Source organism: Drosophila suzukii, chromosome X (assembly GCF_043229965.1).
Source record: "Drosophila suzukii chromosome X, CBGP_Dsuzu_IsoJpt1.0, whole genome shotgun sequence".
Taxonomy (NCBI): domain Eukaryota; kingdom Metazoa; phylum Arthropoda; class Insecta; order Diptera; family Drosophilidae; genus Drosophila; species Drosophila suzukii.
In genome coordinates, this window is record NC_092084.1 from 2,162,620 (window position 1) to 2,180,166 (window position 17,547).

The following is a 17,547-nucleotide window of genomic DNA, read 5'->3' on the forward strand; positions in this document are numbered from 1 at the left end:
CTGAATTAAATATGCAATTAAAAACGCTTGAGCCATTGTTGTAAATACTTTTTTTTTTAGATTTTCCCTGATGTAGCTTTATTCTAGAGCACTCAGTTTTCCCCAAAACGCTTTGTCACTGCCTTGTGTGACCCCATCTCTTCTAATTTTTTCGCTACGAGTTTTATTTTCGCTTCACTCTACTAATGGAAATAATTTGAAATTAGGAAAATATGATGAGAGTTCGTCCTGTGCGCTGTGTGTCCTTTTATGTCTTAGCAACCGGAGGAGGCTTTTCCACTCACACACACACACATGTGACTAGCCGAGGAAAATGAGCATAAAACAAAGTTTATGTGCAACTTTTTGATTACAAATGCAAATTACAGCGTCGACTGAAGCTCAGAGCAATAACAGCACAAAAAAAAGACAGAAAAGGAAAAATGCCTGGAAAAGCATGGCAGGAGCAGGGAAAACTTTTTCATATTGCAGCAGAAATTGCGTCAATGTTTGTTTGTTCGTTCGTTCGTTTGTTTGTTTGCCTGCTTATTTGTTCGTTTGTTCGCCAGTTTGCTTGTTTGTTTGTCTCTGTTTGCCCGCCTCCGTTTGACGCTGTTTTGGCAGTTCAGAGTTGACAAAACATTTCATTCGCAGGCAGCGCCGGAAAATGCGTAATCATAAGTTCGCAGGGGCTCCAGGTTGATTTGATTAGGGGAGCGAAGAACATATATTTAAATGTGATGATACAGGGAAATTCGGCGGTCTTTGATGTCCGCGCTGAGCTGCCGGGAAAGCCCAATATAGTTCTGGATTTTCGGTCCTTGGATGGTAGAGGGGTTGAGTTGTCGATTTTCCCGAATTGCAAATCATTTAGAATTAAAAATATATCTTCAGATGAAATCGTAAATATTTCACATTCCTAATTTCACAACTCCAAATAGATTAAATACTAATTAAGATTGGATAACGAACCATGCCCACAGAAGCTATTTGAGAAAATAAATGTATTATACAAAAAATCTTAAAATCTCTATTGATTTTATTTTAAAAGCTCCCACTTTGCTATCAACTTGTAAATTAGTTTTGAAGCCCCCGAAATCATTAGGGATAATTGCAGTCCTCCGTTCTTGTCTTTGGCATTTTTTGGTGGCACTTGTGACGGCGGCCAACATCATTACTCAATTTGCAGCAATTAATTTCCATGCCAACAACTCGATTTGTTTGCCGACTCCTTTCACTGTCTCCCAGGACCTTTTTCGTCCTTTTCTGGCCGTTTTGTTGCCTTTGTGTCGCCGCTTGTTTACGGGTGACATCCGTTTTGCTAGTTTTGCTAGTTTTGATGCAGGTTGCCTGCGACGATAATGATGGTGATGATGGTCGGGATGGTCGGGATGGCCAGGATGCCCAGGATGCCCAGGATGCCCAGGATGCCCAGGATGGTCATGAGAAGACCCTAATTAATTTCCTCGCCTTTTGTCTGCAGTTATTTGCCGCATATGCAAGCAGTGGTGGTATGCCACCCAGGTGTCTCTCTTCCAGTCGGTGGACGCATTTCAACTTATGGTGCGCTGTGCGAAAACTTTTTGCGAAGAGCTGTTTTTCTGCTGCTGCCTGGAAAAGTTCGAAAAAGGCCAAAGGTGGCCGGTGTCGGCCATAACCTCAATTATATGCAAGGCAGCTCATTGTCGTCTGTTTTCTGTTTTCAGTATTCTGCTCCACCCCCTTAGACTCCTCTTTTTGGCCAACTTCTCGATAAGCGTTTAATTGCTGGTCGAGGACCCAACGTCCTGTCTTCTGGGCGGCCCGATTGGGTAGGTGGTAGGTGGTAGGTGGTAGGTGGGTGGTGGGTGGTTGTGGGCACACCAGAGGGCACCGGAAATGCGTTGAACAATTTCAACCGGATGTTAAATGTCAGAGCGCTTGTCGCCGTTGTTGCCATAGTGGCCATAGTGGCCATGGCCCTTGTTGTTCTTGCTGTTTTTGTGGGCTCTGCAATTTATAAGCGACAGCCGCTGTCAGGCACAGCACGAAATTGATGCCCGATCCGATCGGATCGCCGGCCCGGCCCGGCACTTGGCATGGAAACTCCAATGAAAGTGCACCGGGCTGTTTTTAAATGCCGCCATTGTAGTGGATTTCTGTGTTCCTAGCCGGCTGTGCCGAAGTAACTTGGTTGCTGGTGGTCCCATAGATATGAAACTTGGTATGTGGCATCTTTAAGCTATTTTTTAAGCACAGTAAGCTTGGCCAAGTCATTCTATGGCAATTCAAGCTGGAATTTTACTTTAACCGGCTATGCTGAAGTAACTAGGTTACTGATGATGTCACTGATATGAAACTTGGTATGTGGCATATTATAATTATTATTTAAGCTAAGCTGGCTCGATGAATTAATTCTATGGCCATTAAAGCTAGAATTTTACTATGAGGTTTAGAGGATATCTTTATTTTTTGTTGGATGTTATATAGAAACTGGGTTGAAATTGATTGTACAGATGTCTAGTTTTATAAATATTTTTGGTAACTTAAAGAAATATATAAGGTTATTTATATACAATTTTGCAGGCCTCAAAAAAAGAAAAAAATTATTTTTCGACCGTGACAGGACTCGAACCTGCAATCTTCGGATCCGAAGTCCGACGCCTTATCCATTAGGCCACACGGTCGCTGGTGTTCCAGCGGATTAAGATGCGAATAAGCCAAACGGGGGTTGCGAGTGCGAGAGGGAGACGGGAACTACGGAATTAGAAAGAGAGGGGGCCTTGTAGAATGCGAATCAGAGAGAGAGGGAGAATGGTGTGTGCGAAAACAAAGCGAGGCGCTAATTAAGAAACGCTCTAATGAACAACTGACGGAATGCCGGAATGGGTGAATGGCGGAATGGGGAATTGGGGAAATGCCGGAGTGACGAACTGACGGACGGACAATAAGGTGCAGCTGCTTCCTCTTCCTCTTCCTGGCTCATGAGCACAAATACCGACAATAGAACACGTTCCATACGCAAGAAATGGGTGCTGAAACTAAAAAGATGGAAAAAAGGAAAGAATAACTAGACGGCGGAAAAACGAGTATAAAAAAAAAATGAAATGTCAAGGAAATGTGCAAAATGACTTGGAAACTCTTGTGTTTTTTCTGTGTTTTTGTTGCATTTGTCTGTGCCGCGAGCTGAAAAGGAATATTTCCGGCTTCCCTCGCTCCGTCTCCCTCTTTCAAAGGGGGGCTTTAGCAGAGCTTTCGCGCCACGTCATTACTGCAAATCGCAAAGCTTTAAGAATTCCCCACTTGCGCCACGATCCACATTCTATTTTAAGAACAGGGCGCTCTCCCCGCTCTTTAGGGGTTTTTGCCCGGTCATTAGAACTCGCTGATGCTTCGAAGGTCGGGGGTTCAAATCCATCACGGAACAACTCCAATTTTTCCTTTTTTTTTTTAAATATTTCAGCTTGTCATTTAATATATGCTATTATTAAGATATTATTCATAATAAATATTTGGTTTTTTGGCTTTTGGTTTAGGAGTCTTAGTCTTCTAAAAATCGTATTAATGCTAAGTTATATTTCATTTGTTGACTTAGTAACTTAGCAACCGAATACAATTAGGGTATTCAATTGCGTTGCAAACGTTTGAAAAGTGTAAAAGTGTAATCAGTTCCGACAACAATTTCCATACAAAATAGTTTTCAAGGCCTACAACACCCCAGCCTACATGTATACAAATCTGTTGTACTTGTGTAGAAATAGGGGGTTAATAATGGGTAGGAATTTTATATAAAATACTAAAAATATACTGAAAAGTTGGGTTTAAATCCATGGTAATGACAGTAAAAGGAAAGAAACAAATTTGAATTTTAAATGCAAAAGAAAAATATTTGTCTTCTGTAAAACAAAATAATTGAATAACAATTTCAATGGAAGAAAAACCCTCAAGGAAGAGAGCCAGGGAGGTCGAAACTAAGCGATGGTCATAGCCTTCTTCTCACAAAAATTTAAAAGTTAGCTTTCTTTTGTACGTCAATATCCTGCAACGATGTTTTAAAATACAGGGCGTTCTCAATTCTCGTCTGGCAAACTTACAAAGTTTACACTTTTGCAACGCAATCGAATACCCTAATTCTGTTCTTCGTCTTTTTATATTTGTTACTCGTAGAGTAAAAGGGTATACTAGGTTCTCGATCTAATAGTAATATTTCAGTGTGCTGCTTTTGGTGTTTTTCAACTATTCTATATAAAGAAATTTATGTTTTAAGGTACATTTATTATGTATATGTTGGACTATACATGTAAGTCAAAAATTTACAACCGAAAGATTACAAAATATATATATTTATTTGTCGTGTCATTAGCTAAGCATTCTCTATAAATACATGTGTATAAAAATATTTGGATTATGCGTTTTTCAGATTTGCTTAAGTAATTTTAAAGCGCAAATTCAGTTAATAATAGGGTTCTCTCAAAGATTCCACGGCGGGTATTAGAATACATATTTAACAATTTCTCGATATCGGAACAGGTCAATTAGATAAGGCTGTGAGTAGATACAACATTTGTGATCCACATAACTACTTGTCTTCGCCTCCGCCCAGCAGATACTCCAAAGCGAAGAGCCGTATAATCAGCGCCAGGTTGTCCGTCGTCGCATAATCGATCACGCTGGCGTTATCGTCCGGTTTGTGCCACACACTTGGAAAGGGCACCGGTATAATGTGCAGGATTGGCACGTTTTGACGCAGGAAGGGAATGTGATCATCCTCGATCATGGAGGAGCGCATGGCCTGCGACTGGAAGTAGCGCCTGGGATCGTACTGGGCAACTCCACTGCTGGCATAGCGCTCCAGGAGCTCCATCTTGGCCAGTCGTGTCTCCACGGACTGGAGCCGCATGTACCAGGAGTCGGTGTTCTGGAAGAAGCTATAAAAAGAGGGGTCGGGGGCTCCCAGAAGATCCAGCAGCACCAGCAAATCTATTCTATCCAGTTTTCCTTCACGCTGCCACCTTTTGGCCAGATGCCGTGCTCCGTAGATGGAATCATCGGGTCCCCATTCCTCGAAAGCCTCCTCGCCGTCGAAGAACAAGAGCATTAGGCTCAGATTGCTCTCCTTAAGGGGCTGCAGTTGATCCTGCAGGACCTGGGCAAGGTTTAGAAGCATGGCACAGGGCACAGCCGAGTCGGTGGCCCCCAGGAACTCCACGCCCGGCATGTACTTGCTATCGTAATGACAGGCGAGCACTAGATATCGTTCAGCTTTTGGATTCAGCGTGGCGATGATGTTGTGAAAATGCAATTTGCCCTTGATGGGAGCCACGTCATGAAAGCTGTCCACCTCCACATCCCAGCCAAGATCTCTCAAGCTCTGGACTATGTATTGTCGCACGATGCTATGATTCCCCGTTCCCACAACACGGGGTATAAGTATGTTGTTGATGGCCTCCCTCAAATGCAGTTTGTCGGATAGATTGCTGTACTCCAGGAATCGGGACTCGGACAGCTCACTGGGATTGTATGATTTCTTAGGAATATCCACCAGCTCGACGGCCTCCATCAGGGAATAATTTCTGGGAATAATTTCAGGGAATAAATTTATGGTTTAATAGACTCTCGGTTTCCGTTCAGTGATTCGAAATCTCGAAATATAATATTTGTTTCTCAATATAAATCTGTCATTTTTTGAAATAAAACTCTTGTATCCCAGAGAAGTTTCCCAGTTCGCGTCTCCTTCTTTCCTGATTTTAAGCCTTTGAACTCCTTAACCCTTCTGTTCAGCCATATATATTTATTTTTAACGACTGCCCAATTATGGGGCTGCTGTATCACAATGGAGCCCGATTCCCGGCACAATACACCGAGAACAGTCGAGCTCATCGGCTCACCATCGCCATCATAATCAGCGGCCTCATCATCGGATTGATTGGCCAGAGCCGGAGGCATCTTTCCCTTACTCGCTACTTTATTCATTCGATTTTCTTTCATTTGGCTACATTTCATTTCAATTCAATTGGATTCGTTTCGATTCGTAGTCGATTCCATGCCATTTCCCTCCACTCACTGCCCTCGTGTACCCTTGAATATCCTTCGAATCCTTGCAATTCCCTTCAATTCATTCGGCCCGATTCATGGCTACCAATTTGCAGGAGGCGCCATCGACGACGCTCGAAAACAACATGAGCATATTTTCTTTGGGCCATAAAGAGGGGACAGGTCAGTGGGAACCCTCTGCCCTGTAAATGTTTTCATTGCCCCCTCCTGCTTTTCCCTTTTTGGCAAACATTCAAAATGAAAAGTCGTTGGGAGGAAAAAAGCAAACCGAAACCGAACTGAACCCCCCACGATAATGTGCATCAAATGAGCTGTGCGCACATTTAGCAGGCGTCGCCTTGGCTATTGAACTTTATTAGCCTTGTACTCGTCCTGGAAAACCCCCTGCCTCCGCCTCTGATGTCTGGCTGGTTTTGGTCTGCTGGTCCTATGTTTCCCGAAAAGAAGAAACAGCAGCAAAAAAATGGCAGCCGTAAACGCTTGAGAACCTCAAAAGACTGCTGGGGCAGGGGGCAGTTTATCAAAAAGCTTAACTGAAACACGCTCGGACATTTGTCCTGGCCGAAATCCCATGGGGATTTTTACACAAACGACCAGAAAATGCCCTAATATATGGCCAGTTCTCTTATGATAACCATCTCCATGGCCGTGAATTAATTTCCTTGCCACACAACATTATTTCACTTGTCTTCTATTACTTGTAATAAATAATTAAGTTATTTGAGGGCAGGGACAATTAATGGAATGATAAGGAGCATTTAATTGCGGTTTTAATAGGAAAAGGAAAGGATTTATAAAGCATTTTAGAACGCTGTTATTTTAAGATGTTTGATAAAGGCATATTATTTTAAAATGATTTTATATAGACGTATGATATTTTTTATCATTAAAGTAATACATTTTTATATTTTAAAAAAATATTTTTTCAGTAATTTATTTCAATTTATTAGCAGTAATAAATTTGTGGAAACAAAACTGAATAATGTTTGTTTTAAGATTAAAAAAAAAAACTATACAAAGTCTTCTCAAGACCCAAGCAGAAAGCATAAATGCCGAAGCATTTCAGGATCTAGTTTTTGGGGAATCTCCCCGGATTACACAAACATATATGCTGCATAAATCAATTGACCAATTGCATATGCCCTTTCTGGAGGGCTAAAAATCTAAAAAAAAAAAGCATATATATGGCGGAAAGCCACACACACTCGCACTTATGGCCACCAACAAATCATGGCCGGTCGTGCATGTTTCATGTCCACTTAGCCAAGAAGACGACATAGCGACAAAGTCGGCCGCCCACCCATAACTCCAGATCCCGTTTCGGCTAAAAAGGAACCGCCCCCGCTCCGCCCCGCCGAACGGTCCACAGTTTTTGCTGCCACTGGCACTGAATTACGCTTAAATTATGGTAATTTATTTTACCCCAAAGAGCGATCTAACAGGGCCATGACGACAACGACCACGACAACGACAACGACAACGTGGACATGGCCCCTGGTCCCCGGTCTCTGGTCTCTGGTCTCCAGTCTCTAGTTTCTAGTCTCTGCTCTCCGTTCCCCGGTCCTCGGTCTATGGTACTATCCCCACTTCCCATATTCCATTTGCCATTTCCCATTTCCCAGTCCCCCATTGGTCCCGATGTCGGATGTCTGATGTCTGATGCCCGATGTCTGACGGCCCATGGCCCATGGCCCATGGCCCAAGCCACTGGCCAGTGGCCAGTTTGAGCCCACTGTTACTGCCGTTATCGCTGGAATAGTTTCCTCTCTTATTTCTTTATTTTTTGGTTGCGAATCCCCCACTCACTTAACTTTTCCTGACCAACCCTCAACAGAAAACAACTCAATTATCCTAAAAACCTTTCATAAAGTTTATTTCACATACTCCATCGTTTGACAAAATTCTTTTATTATAAAAAAGTCACTAATTGTGTGCACAAAACTATCAAGTGTAATGCACCTATGTTGTTGTTACTTTAATAACACAAAAACTCCAACCCTTTTATGTTTCTAGGTTTCGTTTGACAATATCAATTTATATTAAAACTTCTCTAATTTTATGTAGCGTTTTATAGTTTTTCCCTACAGTGTTGAGCTTCTCAATTTTTGTCATTTATTCTTCTTTATTTGATTATTTTAATTAAAAATTTGTTTTCCATTACGATTGTTAGGGTTAAAAAACGCGCCTTCTTAACTTTTTTAATTGCGTGTCTCTCAAAAGTACAAATTTTTCTTGTTTCGGTACTTTTTTTGACCACTGGTAGAAATTCTCAAAAATAACATTTATCCTGGAGGTTTGCCCGCCTTAAATTTCATGCTCGAAATAATAGTGTCCAAATTAAGGCAGTGCTTTTATGGCTAACATTTTTTTTATACGTCCTCATATTCGCAGGGATTTATTAATGTAACAGAAAAATGCTCAATTAAGGCCAAGTTCTCGCAAACGGAATTTTTCCCCTTATTAATTTTAGAGTTTCTTTGGCGAATTTTCCCCATCGTTAAGTTATTGCAAGTGTAAACAGGGATGGGTGGTGGGTGAGTGGGTGGTTTAGGGTGGGGTGGTTCAGGGCGGGTCGAAGAAAGCGAAAGAAACGCTATGAAGTGGCGACTGGACCGACCGTCGCCGCCTGCCATTGACGCCTCGTCAGCTTCTTGATTTATGCGACTCCACTTCTGACCCACCAAACACCGAACACCGAACACCAAACACCACTGCACCACCAGCTGCACCCCTCATACTCCGATAAATGAGCGTGAAAAATGTATAAAAAAAACTGCTGCTAAATTCGCCCTGGGATTTCCCACAGCCGGGGGGCAATTAAAACACAAAAATGCATTCGTATGCGCTCACGAAACAAATGCGATGGGGGTTTTCCGGTGGGCGAGTGGGTGGATTGGGTGGTTGGGTGGTTGGGTGGATTGGGTGACGGGGGCAATCGTGTTGAATGACGACGCCTGATGCCGGGTCCGTTGGTCCGGAGTCCATAGTCCGGAGTCGGTGCACTCGGCGAAAATATTCCGATAAAGTCAAGAACACAAATATCTTTGATGTTTCTGAGTTGATCTATATGTAGAATTCAAAGGGTTTTAACTATTGATTTTAACTAATGATCTTGTATAACTTAATAAGCGAAGATTTTCTTTAATATTTGCTTTTCTATAAATGATCCAAATTGGTTTTAGATAAATTTTATAAGTTTAGAGATCTTAAAAGTATTTATTTAACATTTGATTTACTAACAAACATTACCACACCATGTAAATTATTCAAATTAAAACGATTATAAAAGAGTTATTTACAAAATTATTGTGGTTTTATAATTATCTCGAGTATTTTTAAATTGTAATTGATGAAGCCAGTATTTAAAAAGACATATACTTTCTATATGTCAATTAATGTTGTTGATAAATATTTAAAGCAGTAACAAAACGCATTGGAAGCAGATCACATTTTTCAAAAAACTCTAGAGCATGTCAAGGCTTAATATTATTTTTATAAGAAGTTTTTGAGAGTACCCCTTAATTTCTGGCAGTGTGGTTCGTTCAGTCCGGGATGGATTAACATGTTGGCCGCACGGGGCTCATTAAGTGCGTCGTTGACGTTTGTCGTCGTCCTGCGTCCCTCGTCCCTCGTCCTCCGTCCTGAATCCTACATCCTTCGTCACTGGCTCCAGCGAATGACTGAGTGTGCCCCAGTGGCTGCGGCAGGGAGCGGGGGTTTTCAAGGGGGGCTTAGTTGGGGGCGGACTTAAGCGCTGGGACTCCGGTTATGTGTGCTTAGAGCGCACATCAAATAACAAATTAACGATGACGACGCCACAGGAGCCGCAATCATTTTTACTTGTTTCCCTTTTGATTTGTTTCCGTTTTTCCTTGTTTTCCTTCTTTTTTTTTCTTTTTTTCATTTTTCCATTTCCTGCCCTTTCCCCCGGCCGGAAAAGCTGGCAAATATTTGCACTCGCTGAATGAATGATTTCAATGAATAACTCAGATGGACTAATGATGAGTGCGGTTAACGTATCGAGAATGGCACTGCAAAATGGGGGTGAACTTATAGGGTTATGCTGCAGCTTATAATGACTTTAAAATTTCATTGCGTTTAGGGAAGCATTAAAAAAATTTAAGCAAGTGCCGGTAAATACTTTATTCATATAACAATAAATTAAATTCAATTAACAAAGGTGTGCCAGCTATTTAATAAATTGTAATCTATATATCTAATCTTATCTATCCACTTGAAACTAAGAATTTAGATTTATATTTTTTCAAGCTTATTTTTATAATACCAGTTTTTTGAGAATGCTTGTAGGGTACATTTTTCCAATCGAAATCGTTGCGCCCACTTGAGACACTGCACTTGGATAATGGCTCAGTGCTTATGGCAATTGATAATTATATTTGTGTGGCCTCCATCATCCCGGGGACTGAATACAAATCGACAGGTCCTGCAGGATCTGCAGGTCCCCTTCCCCTTGGTCCCCTGCCCAAATCGTTCTCCATGGAGCGTGACAAAGTCGCCCAACCACTAACTCTCCATTCGAATACCAAAACCGCCCCCAATCTTGTCCTGATCCAGATGCCGAGCTCCTTCGTCCTGCATCCTTCTGCTTACGACTCATTTGCGTTTGGCGCCCGTAAAGCAATTATGACCCAATTGGTTTGGCTTTGGTTTGCATTTCCCTTCAAACCACGCCTCCATCCACTCCTTGTCGTGTGTTTAACCTGATTTGTGCCCAACTGTCATGCCCGCTAAGTGCACTGAGAGAAATCGAAAACTCCAAGAAACCAGGGGCTTACATTTTCACTTCCCATTAACTTGTAAAGTCATTTTCGAACCATTCGGTCTAAAGGTTTTTTATATAAAGTAGATAAAAAGTTATTTAAGAACTATAGGTTTTATTATGGGCTTATTATTTAAGGAAAGGTCGACAATTTTTTAAGAAATATAGCTTTCTTATAAGTTTTCATTTAGTTCTAGATCAAATGTTTTGTTGTTTTTTAACTATATGTTCTCATCTGGGTCTTTATGAAATGGTAGACCAAAAGTTCCTTACTATTTTTTTCTAAGAGAGGATTTAAGTTAAATCTTAAAAATATTACATTTCATCAAACATTAAGATTGGCTTTTTTAGTGAGATTCTTAATGTATGTTAAATATTTCTGCCAGTGTAGGCAACTAGTCGTATATGTAAGTGTCTCTGTAAGTCCTGGTGTGTGTGTAACTGGCCATGGACGTGCCCTGATAACAGTGGAGTAAATCGGGGAGGGAAAAAGGATGCCAGTGCGAATACGAATGCGGGTGGATCCTTCGTCCTTCGTCCTGCCTCTCGGCTTCCGGTCCCCGTGCTCCTCCCCTTTGTGCATGATGCAATGAAATTATCACTTTCAATTGCAATTGCCACACACTCGCCAATTCAGGAGGGGGGTGATGGAGCAGGGGCGCAGGCAGAGGGTCTTCAGAGGGGCGAAGCTGCCGGATTGAAGAGGCTTTGGGCAGGTGTTGAGTGCACGTAGCTCAGGTATGGCCGCTTTTATGTCTGCACGTGTGCATCCCACTCACTCTAACTGGCACTCACTCCCCTTCGCCCCCTCTCGCTCGCTCTTTGGGGTCCTTGGGATCCTTAGTCCTTCTTCATCCGTCTCCCTCTAGCGGGGCCGTTCCTAAAATCTTTATAGATTTCGAAAATGTTTTTATGGCCTTGAGAGTGAGCCATAAAAACATATTTTATATTTATTCCCTTTGACTTGCGGCGAAAACAACACTAGCTATATAAAAAGTTTATTTGGAATACCCCAAAGTGAGCAGTAAACTGCTTTCTAAAGGCCTAATTTAAAATTTTCTTTGTCATTAAATTCTTTGTTGTGCTAAATATGAAACAAAAATTCATCTCAAAGCTTAAGATAAACTTAAATTTTTTAATCAAATCTGTAAAATTCTCAAAATACTTGTTGATGTTATTCAAAAATTTTAGTACATTTTGTTGCCTTGATTTGACTTGCTGTGAAAGAGGTGAGCAATAAACTGCATCCGGAAATGACGGATTTCAAAATTGTCTTGAACAATATGTTGTTGTGATAAATATCAACAAATATGCACTTAAAAATCAGAGCATAAACATAAAACTCCTAGTCAATTCTTAAAAATTATTAATTTATTTGCCACGCTTAATGGAGTAAATAATATTTTTCCTGCATACCCAGTACCTTGAAAAAGAGTTTCGAGACACGCGGATAAATCGGGAACATCCTGCTGCCGGCGTATTCAGTGTTCCCTCTTCAAATTGAACTCCTCTCCCTGTTTAATTTTTAGCCCGTCTCGCAGTGGGCGCATTTGCATTGTATACTTTTGTGCGTTGCCTTCATTTAATTGCAACGCTGTCGCAGGACGACGAAGGATTCGGAATCGCAGCGATATGAAGGGGGTTCCCCAAGTTTTTGGGGCGGGCAAGAGCTGTCCTTTTGTGTGACAAACCAACTGTGGACTGCCTGCTGTTGACTGAAAGATATATGATGCCAAGCTCAAAAGGCGAAATTCGCTGCTCTTTTTAGGGACACTTTCCCCGTCCCATCCTATTTATCCGTATATATACACATATTATGTTTATATATGTACATATATTTGTTTTGTCTCTGTGTGTGCCATTTTGTGCAAATTAAATTCTTTGCTCTTTGCTCCGCTTTTATTTGTTGTGGCTCCTTTTTTTGCGGATTTCCATTTAACTAAGTTCTTAATCAGGCAGCCCCCTTGACAACTGTCACTGGCAGGACATTATATAGGGGGTAAAAGGGGTAAGAGGGGCGAGAGGGGTAGGGTTGTCTCCGCGGGGCGCTGACCCATTAAGAAATATGTGCAAATGGAGCATATATGCATAGAATTTCGAGTCACCAAGAAAAACATTTAAGAGCGAAGAAAAGCTGGACACAAAAGGGGCTTTACACCTTAATTTTAAATATAAATAATTTTTTGCATATTTAAGTATTAAAGTAAATATTTGTAAATGTTTGTCCTTGGACCATCTTTGAATTTGAAACATTAACAAATTGGCAGAAAGAATTATTTTTCCGTTTCTCTTAGGTCGTAAAACAATCTCTTTGGGTTATTTTAATATTAACCCATTCCACACTGGCATGTTGAATAAATTCCTGCTAATAATTAAGGAAAATAGAGCCCATTTGTAATTGCATTCTGTCACCTTATTAATGGTCTCGGTGGAATTTTCCCATTTCCCAGTTTGCAATTTAAGAGACCCTCGTTTAATTGGCGCCCAACTAATTTTTACGCTCGCCAACTAATTTCAATTTCAATTGTTTAACTTTGTTCACTTTCTCCAGTGGCATGGTGCCGTCTCGCTCGCACACAGCTATTGCTGTCTCTCTCTGCGGCAGCCTAGTTTCAATTTCTCGAGCTGCGCCGGTTATTATTATTGTTGTTGTTTGTGCCTTGTTTTGCATATTGCATTGTGGTAACCCCTTTCCTCCCCTAACTTTTTTTAACCCTTTGGGTTTTTAATGAGCTGCAGGAATAGTTTTTTGCTGCCGCTGCTGCTGCTGCTTCTTCTTGGCTTTTGTTGTTGGCCTGGCCTTGCGCCCATTTCCCCAGAAAAAAGGGGGCGTGGCGCGGGTTTGTACGACCCTTGTCGCATTTTTTATGCTTTGGCGGCTCATTAGCGGGTCACCGTCCCCTAGGGCTAGAACTACATCTCCGCCGTTTTCCATTTCCCATCCGCTTTTCCGCCTTTTCCGCTCTCCCGTTTTCATATCCTCTCCCCTTTTTATTTTAATTTCTAAGGGATTTTCCCTTAGTCATCTTTGGCAATGGGAAATTTTGTATCTTGTCCGCAATGCTGACAAAAGCAAAAGTGTTGAACAGGAAGGCAGCGCTCACATGGACCTGTCTCCTCGCCTCTGTCTCTGTCTCTGTCTCTTTCTTGCCCCCTAGCCCCGTCTCTTTCTGTTTGCCTACTCAGTGCCATGCCGTCTCCCTCTCACACACTGTGTGTGTGTGTGCCTTGTCGCTGATAGCGCAAAAACTGTCAGATGATTATCGGAACTGGGGAACGCCTTTTGTCAACTTTATAAACGAGCTCATCTCGGCATGACGAAAGACTTGGACCGAGGCACGTCCATATCACTGGCAATCCCCCCCCTCCGAAAGAACACACTCGTACGTCTTGGGAGCAGTGGGTCCAGGTCCAGCGGAAACAGGGAAAGTCACTTGAGAAGGCCAGTCACAAAGGAAAAATAGTTGGAAATAATATCAAAGATTCTTTGATGCATTGTGATATATTGCGAAGAAATATTCGACCAATTGCCCTGCACAATATGGCTAGGAAAAAACATCAAGAACCTTTTATCATCCACTTGTTAAGTTTAAAGTGTAAAGTAGGAAATAATATCTAAAGATCGTCGTTGCCTTGAAAACATTATGAATATACTAAAGGAAATTTGTTTTAAGCCAATACGTTGATTATAGGCCTAGAAAAAGTATGTAAATTGTATAGTTTGGAACACCTCCCTTTACTTTAAAAAATGGTCCTAAAAAGTGGCTGTCCCCAGATGAAGGACTTCAATTAATTTTCTACTTGACAGTCCTTTAACCAGGAATACTTTATAAATTTGTTTAACTTTTCTCTATAAAAACAGATTTAATAATTTATATATTTTTTTTAATATTTTCAGGTAAGGACATTTTAAAACCCGGATTAAGATTTCCCATAGTTTCAAGTTACCTCCTTTTGAAATGTAAGTTTACTAAAATCAAAAATTTTTTTATAACATCTACTCTTATATAATATACATATATTTTTTTTTTTTGTGGGTACTGAATATTTTTACTTGGACAATCTGAATGTGTCAAAAACTAGTATTTTAAACTCGAAAGCAGCTTGCTTAAATTAATGTGGAACTTATACTTTTAAAAGTTGCAGGGAACACTGATTTAGGATTTTATTTTCTAACGTTTCCTTACCGAAATGTATTTTGCACTATTTATTAGTTGGCTTAATTTATTTTTGTTAATACTTTTCTGTGTCCTATGTCACGGTTTCCTTGGGCTTTAACCCTTGCGTCCTGAACCTGGGTCGTGTATCCTTTGCACACTTTGCCCGTTTCTGTTTGACTTGTTGGTGGCGTTCTTTTCTTGGCCACCCCCGTCTCCCCGTCTCCCCGTCCCCCTTAACCCTTGTGAATCTTTACCCTTCCCTCCCCCCCACCAACCAACCCCCTTAACCCTTGGCCTCCCCTGTAGGGATGGCTGCTGTTAATTGGCTGCCACAATTTGACTTTTTGTCGCCTATCGGGCAAACAGAATCAGTTCCAGGGGGCAGGTCCGTGGGCGACATCATCATTTCCCCAAAAGGAGCACCTCCCCCCGAATGCCACGCCCCCTCCCTGGCCGCCCCCCATTTCTTGGCCACGTCTTCTTCTTTCTGCGTGCGTGACTATGGAGCTGAGCGGGAGTTTTGCATGGGAAATTGAAAATTTTCACTTGCTGTTTGTGTAGTCGAAAGCGACTTTCCCCCCACTCCCCAAAAATCGGGAAGAAATTTGCCTAAAAAGCAAAAAAAGTGAGGGAAAATTAGAAAGTTCAGACACAAGGGTGGTGCTCCTTCTGGCGGCGTCACTCATACGCCATGTGGGCCATGCGCGGGCAAACAAATTTCTAATGTGATTTCCGTTGCCGCTGCGGGAGCTGCATTTTAGTGCAATTTTAACAAATTTTACGAGCGAGTCTGCTGCCACAGGGGCTTTGCCTTTATGATTTGATTTTTTCGCTTTGTGCGACCCACAGCTGCAATTCCCATTCCCATTCCCATTTCCAACTATATATATATATATATGTAGTTGGGGCCTGGGCATTATAAACTTATCATAAAATAAAGTTAGCAGCTATTCAAACCGCAAATTTTTGCAACGACGCGTTATTAAATCACCAGGTGTGGGAATATGTGTGCCCAGACGAGTCTGTGTGTGTGTGGAAAACTTAACAAAAGCAAAAATATTAAAAAGGAGAAAGGATAAAAGGATGTGGAAGAAGAAGCAGCGGGCTCACACACACGTGGCCAAAATGCAGGCAGCTGCACAAAATGGCTGCGACGAAACGGAAAATGGGAACAAGCAGAACGAAAAGTCAATTTGCTGCGGGGAGGGGGGTTTTTAAGGAAGGAGAACTGGGAATACCCTTCAAAGGAGGTCCTGACAAAAATCAGCAAACAAGGAATTTATTTGTGATATATTTCTATCTATAATCAGATTTAAATGGGGTATCATTATCAAAACTGATTTGAAAATATTTCTGAAATGGTAAAAAGTGTTACATGTTCAAAACTGATTATAACTATATGTTTTTTCATTAACTTTTTATAGTTCTTGGCCCAGATAAATCAAAAATGATTAACCTTTATTAAAAAAAAGTTTGATTGTAATGATTTATCATTTAAACTATGTATTGTTATTGGAAAAAATATAATATAAAAATAAACACATTTTTTTCAAAAGCTTTGCTTAAAATTATGAATATTTATGAATTTTATTAATAAATTACTTATGAAAAATGGAAAAAATACAGAAAACCAATTAATATACAAATTTTTGTTTAGCTGCTTAGCCCAAAGAATCACTTGATTTCGAATTTTAGACTAAACCCAAGTGTAATATAAATATGTTATTGATATAGGGTAAAAGTACTATAAATTTTAGTAGGCATTTAGCACAAATTAAAAAATATTTGCCGCCAAGCTATCTTACATTCCTCTGAAATTCTATGAAAACAAGTTAAAAACGACTAGTTTGCCATACTGAAAAGATCGGCGGGGATATATGCTCCATTGTTCAGGGTAGGTTTACAAAGGTATGAAAGGTACAAAGGGTACCGGGGTGGGGGTGGGATAAATTGAAGGGGGATGGGGGCGGGTTGGTAAGCAGCGTTGTCAAGCCAAAAAGCAGCAGCGTTGACATTTTCTCAACTTAATTAATTTTGCTGCTACCCCGGCTAATACGCACGCACACTCGTGCCAGCCATTCATGCATCTGTGTGTGTAGTGTGTGTAGTACCTACATATATGTGCAAGTACCTATATAATTTATAAACATATATGCCTCTGTGTGTGTGCTCCCTTTGACTGGCACTTTGTTTAGTTTTGGCTCGCATTTTGGCGCTTGATTAAATTTTCAGCGCGATTCGAGGCGAAATATTCAAAGAGGTTGTCCAGGGGGGGGGGGGGGGGGTGGTTATAAATATTTCCGATTTCAATTTTCAGTTTCAATTAAATTGGAAATTGCGGCGATAAATTAAATCAGCTTGAGACTGTCAAAGGACTTCAATTACGCACCGAAATGAGTTGATGATCGGAGTGGAAAATGGAGAGAGTGCATGATTTATGGCCGGGATTTGTAGAGGGCTCCTTGGCATTGACTTCATAAGGACTTTATTAGTAAATAAAATGCTGTAAAATATAAACATGGAAAGCGGGCAAGGGGTTAGCTGTAGGCCGTTGCCCATTGTCCCGGGATCCTTGGTCCTTTATCCTTGCTCCTT

General features: G+C 41.1%; 2 protein-coding genes and 1 non-coding gene across 6 annotated transcripts in view; 1 reads left to right on the forward strand and 2 right to left on the reverse strand.

Annotated features, from left to right (window-relative positions):
- Mnr (Membrane-bound Notch regulator) overlaps positions 1 to 17,547 on the forward strand; it is an 89,639-nt gene that overhangs the window by 57,259 nt on the left and 14,833 nt on the right. For 3 of the 4 annotated variants that reach the window (XM_070997574.1, XM_036820921.3, XM_036820922.3), the window contains one exon: positions 14,691 to 14,753. The exons of the other annotated variant lie outside the window; for it this stretch is intronic. The gene's annotated coding sequence lies outside the window, so the exon portion shown is untranslated. Of the gene's footprint in view, positions 1 to 14,690; positions 14,754 to 17,547 lie in introns of those variants that run through there. 4 annotated transcript variants of the gene reach the window in all.
- Positions 2,573 to 2,645, reverse strand: TRNAR-UCG (transfer RNA arginine (anticodon UCG)). Its single transcript has one exon. It is a non-coding gene; the product is annotated as a tRNA-Arg (tRNA).
- LOC108015222 (glutaminyl-peptide cyclotransferase) lies at positions 4,529 to 5,533 on the reverse strand. The gene has a single exon (XM_017081564.4). It carries the CDS (start codon positions 5,516 to 5,518, stop codon positions 4,538 to 4,540), a length of 981 nt encoding a protein of 326 aa, XP_016937053.4. The 5' UTR covers positions 5,519 to 5,533; the 3' UTR covers positions 4,529 to 4,537.

Coding starts and splice junctions, on each gene's coding strand:
- LOC108015222 (XM_017081564.4), bottom strand. CDS start 5,518: ATGGAGGCCGTCGAGCTGGTGGATATTCCTAAGAAATCATACAATCCC.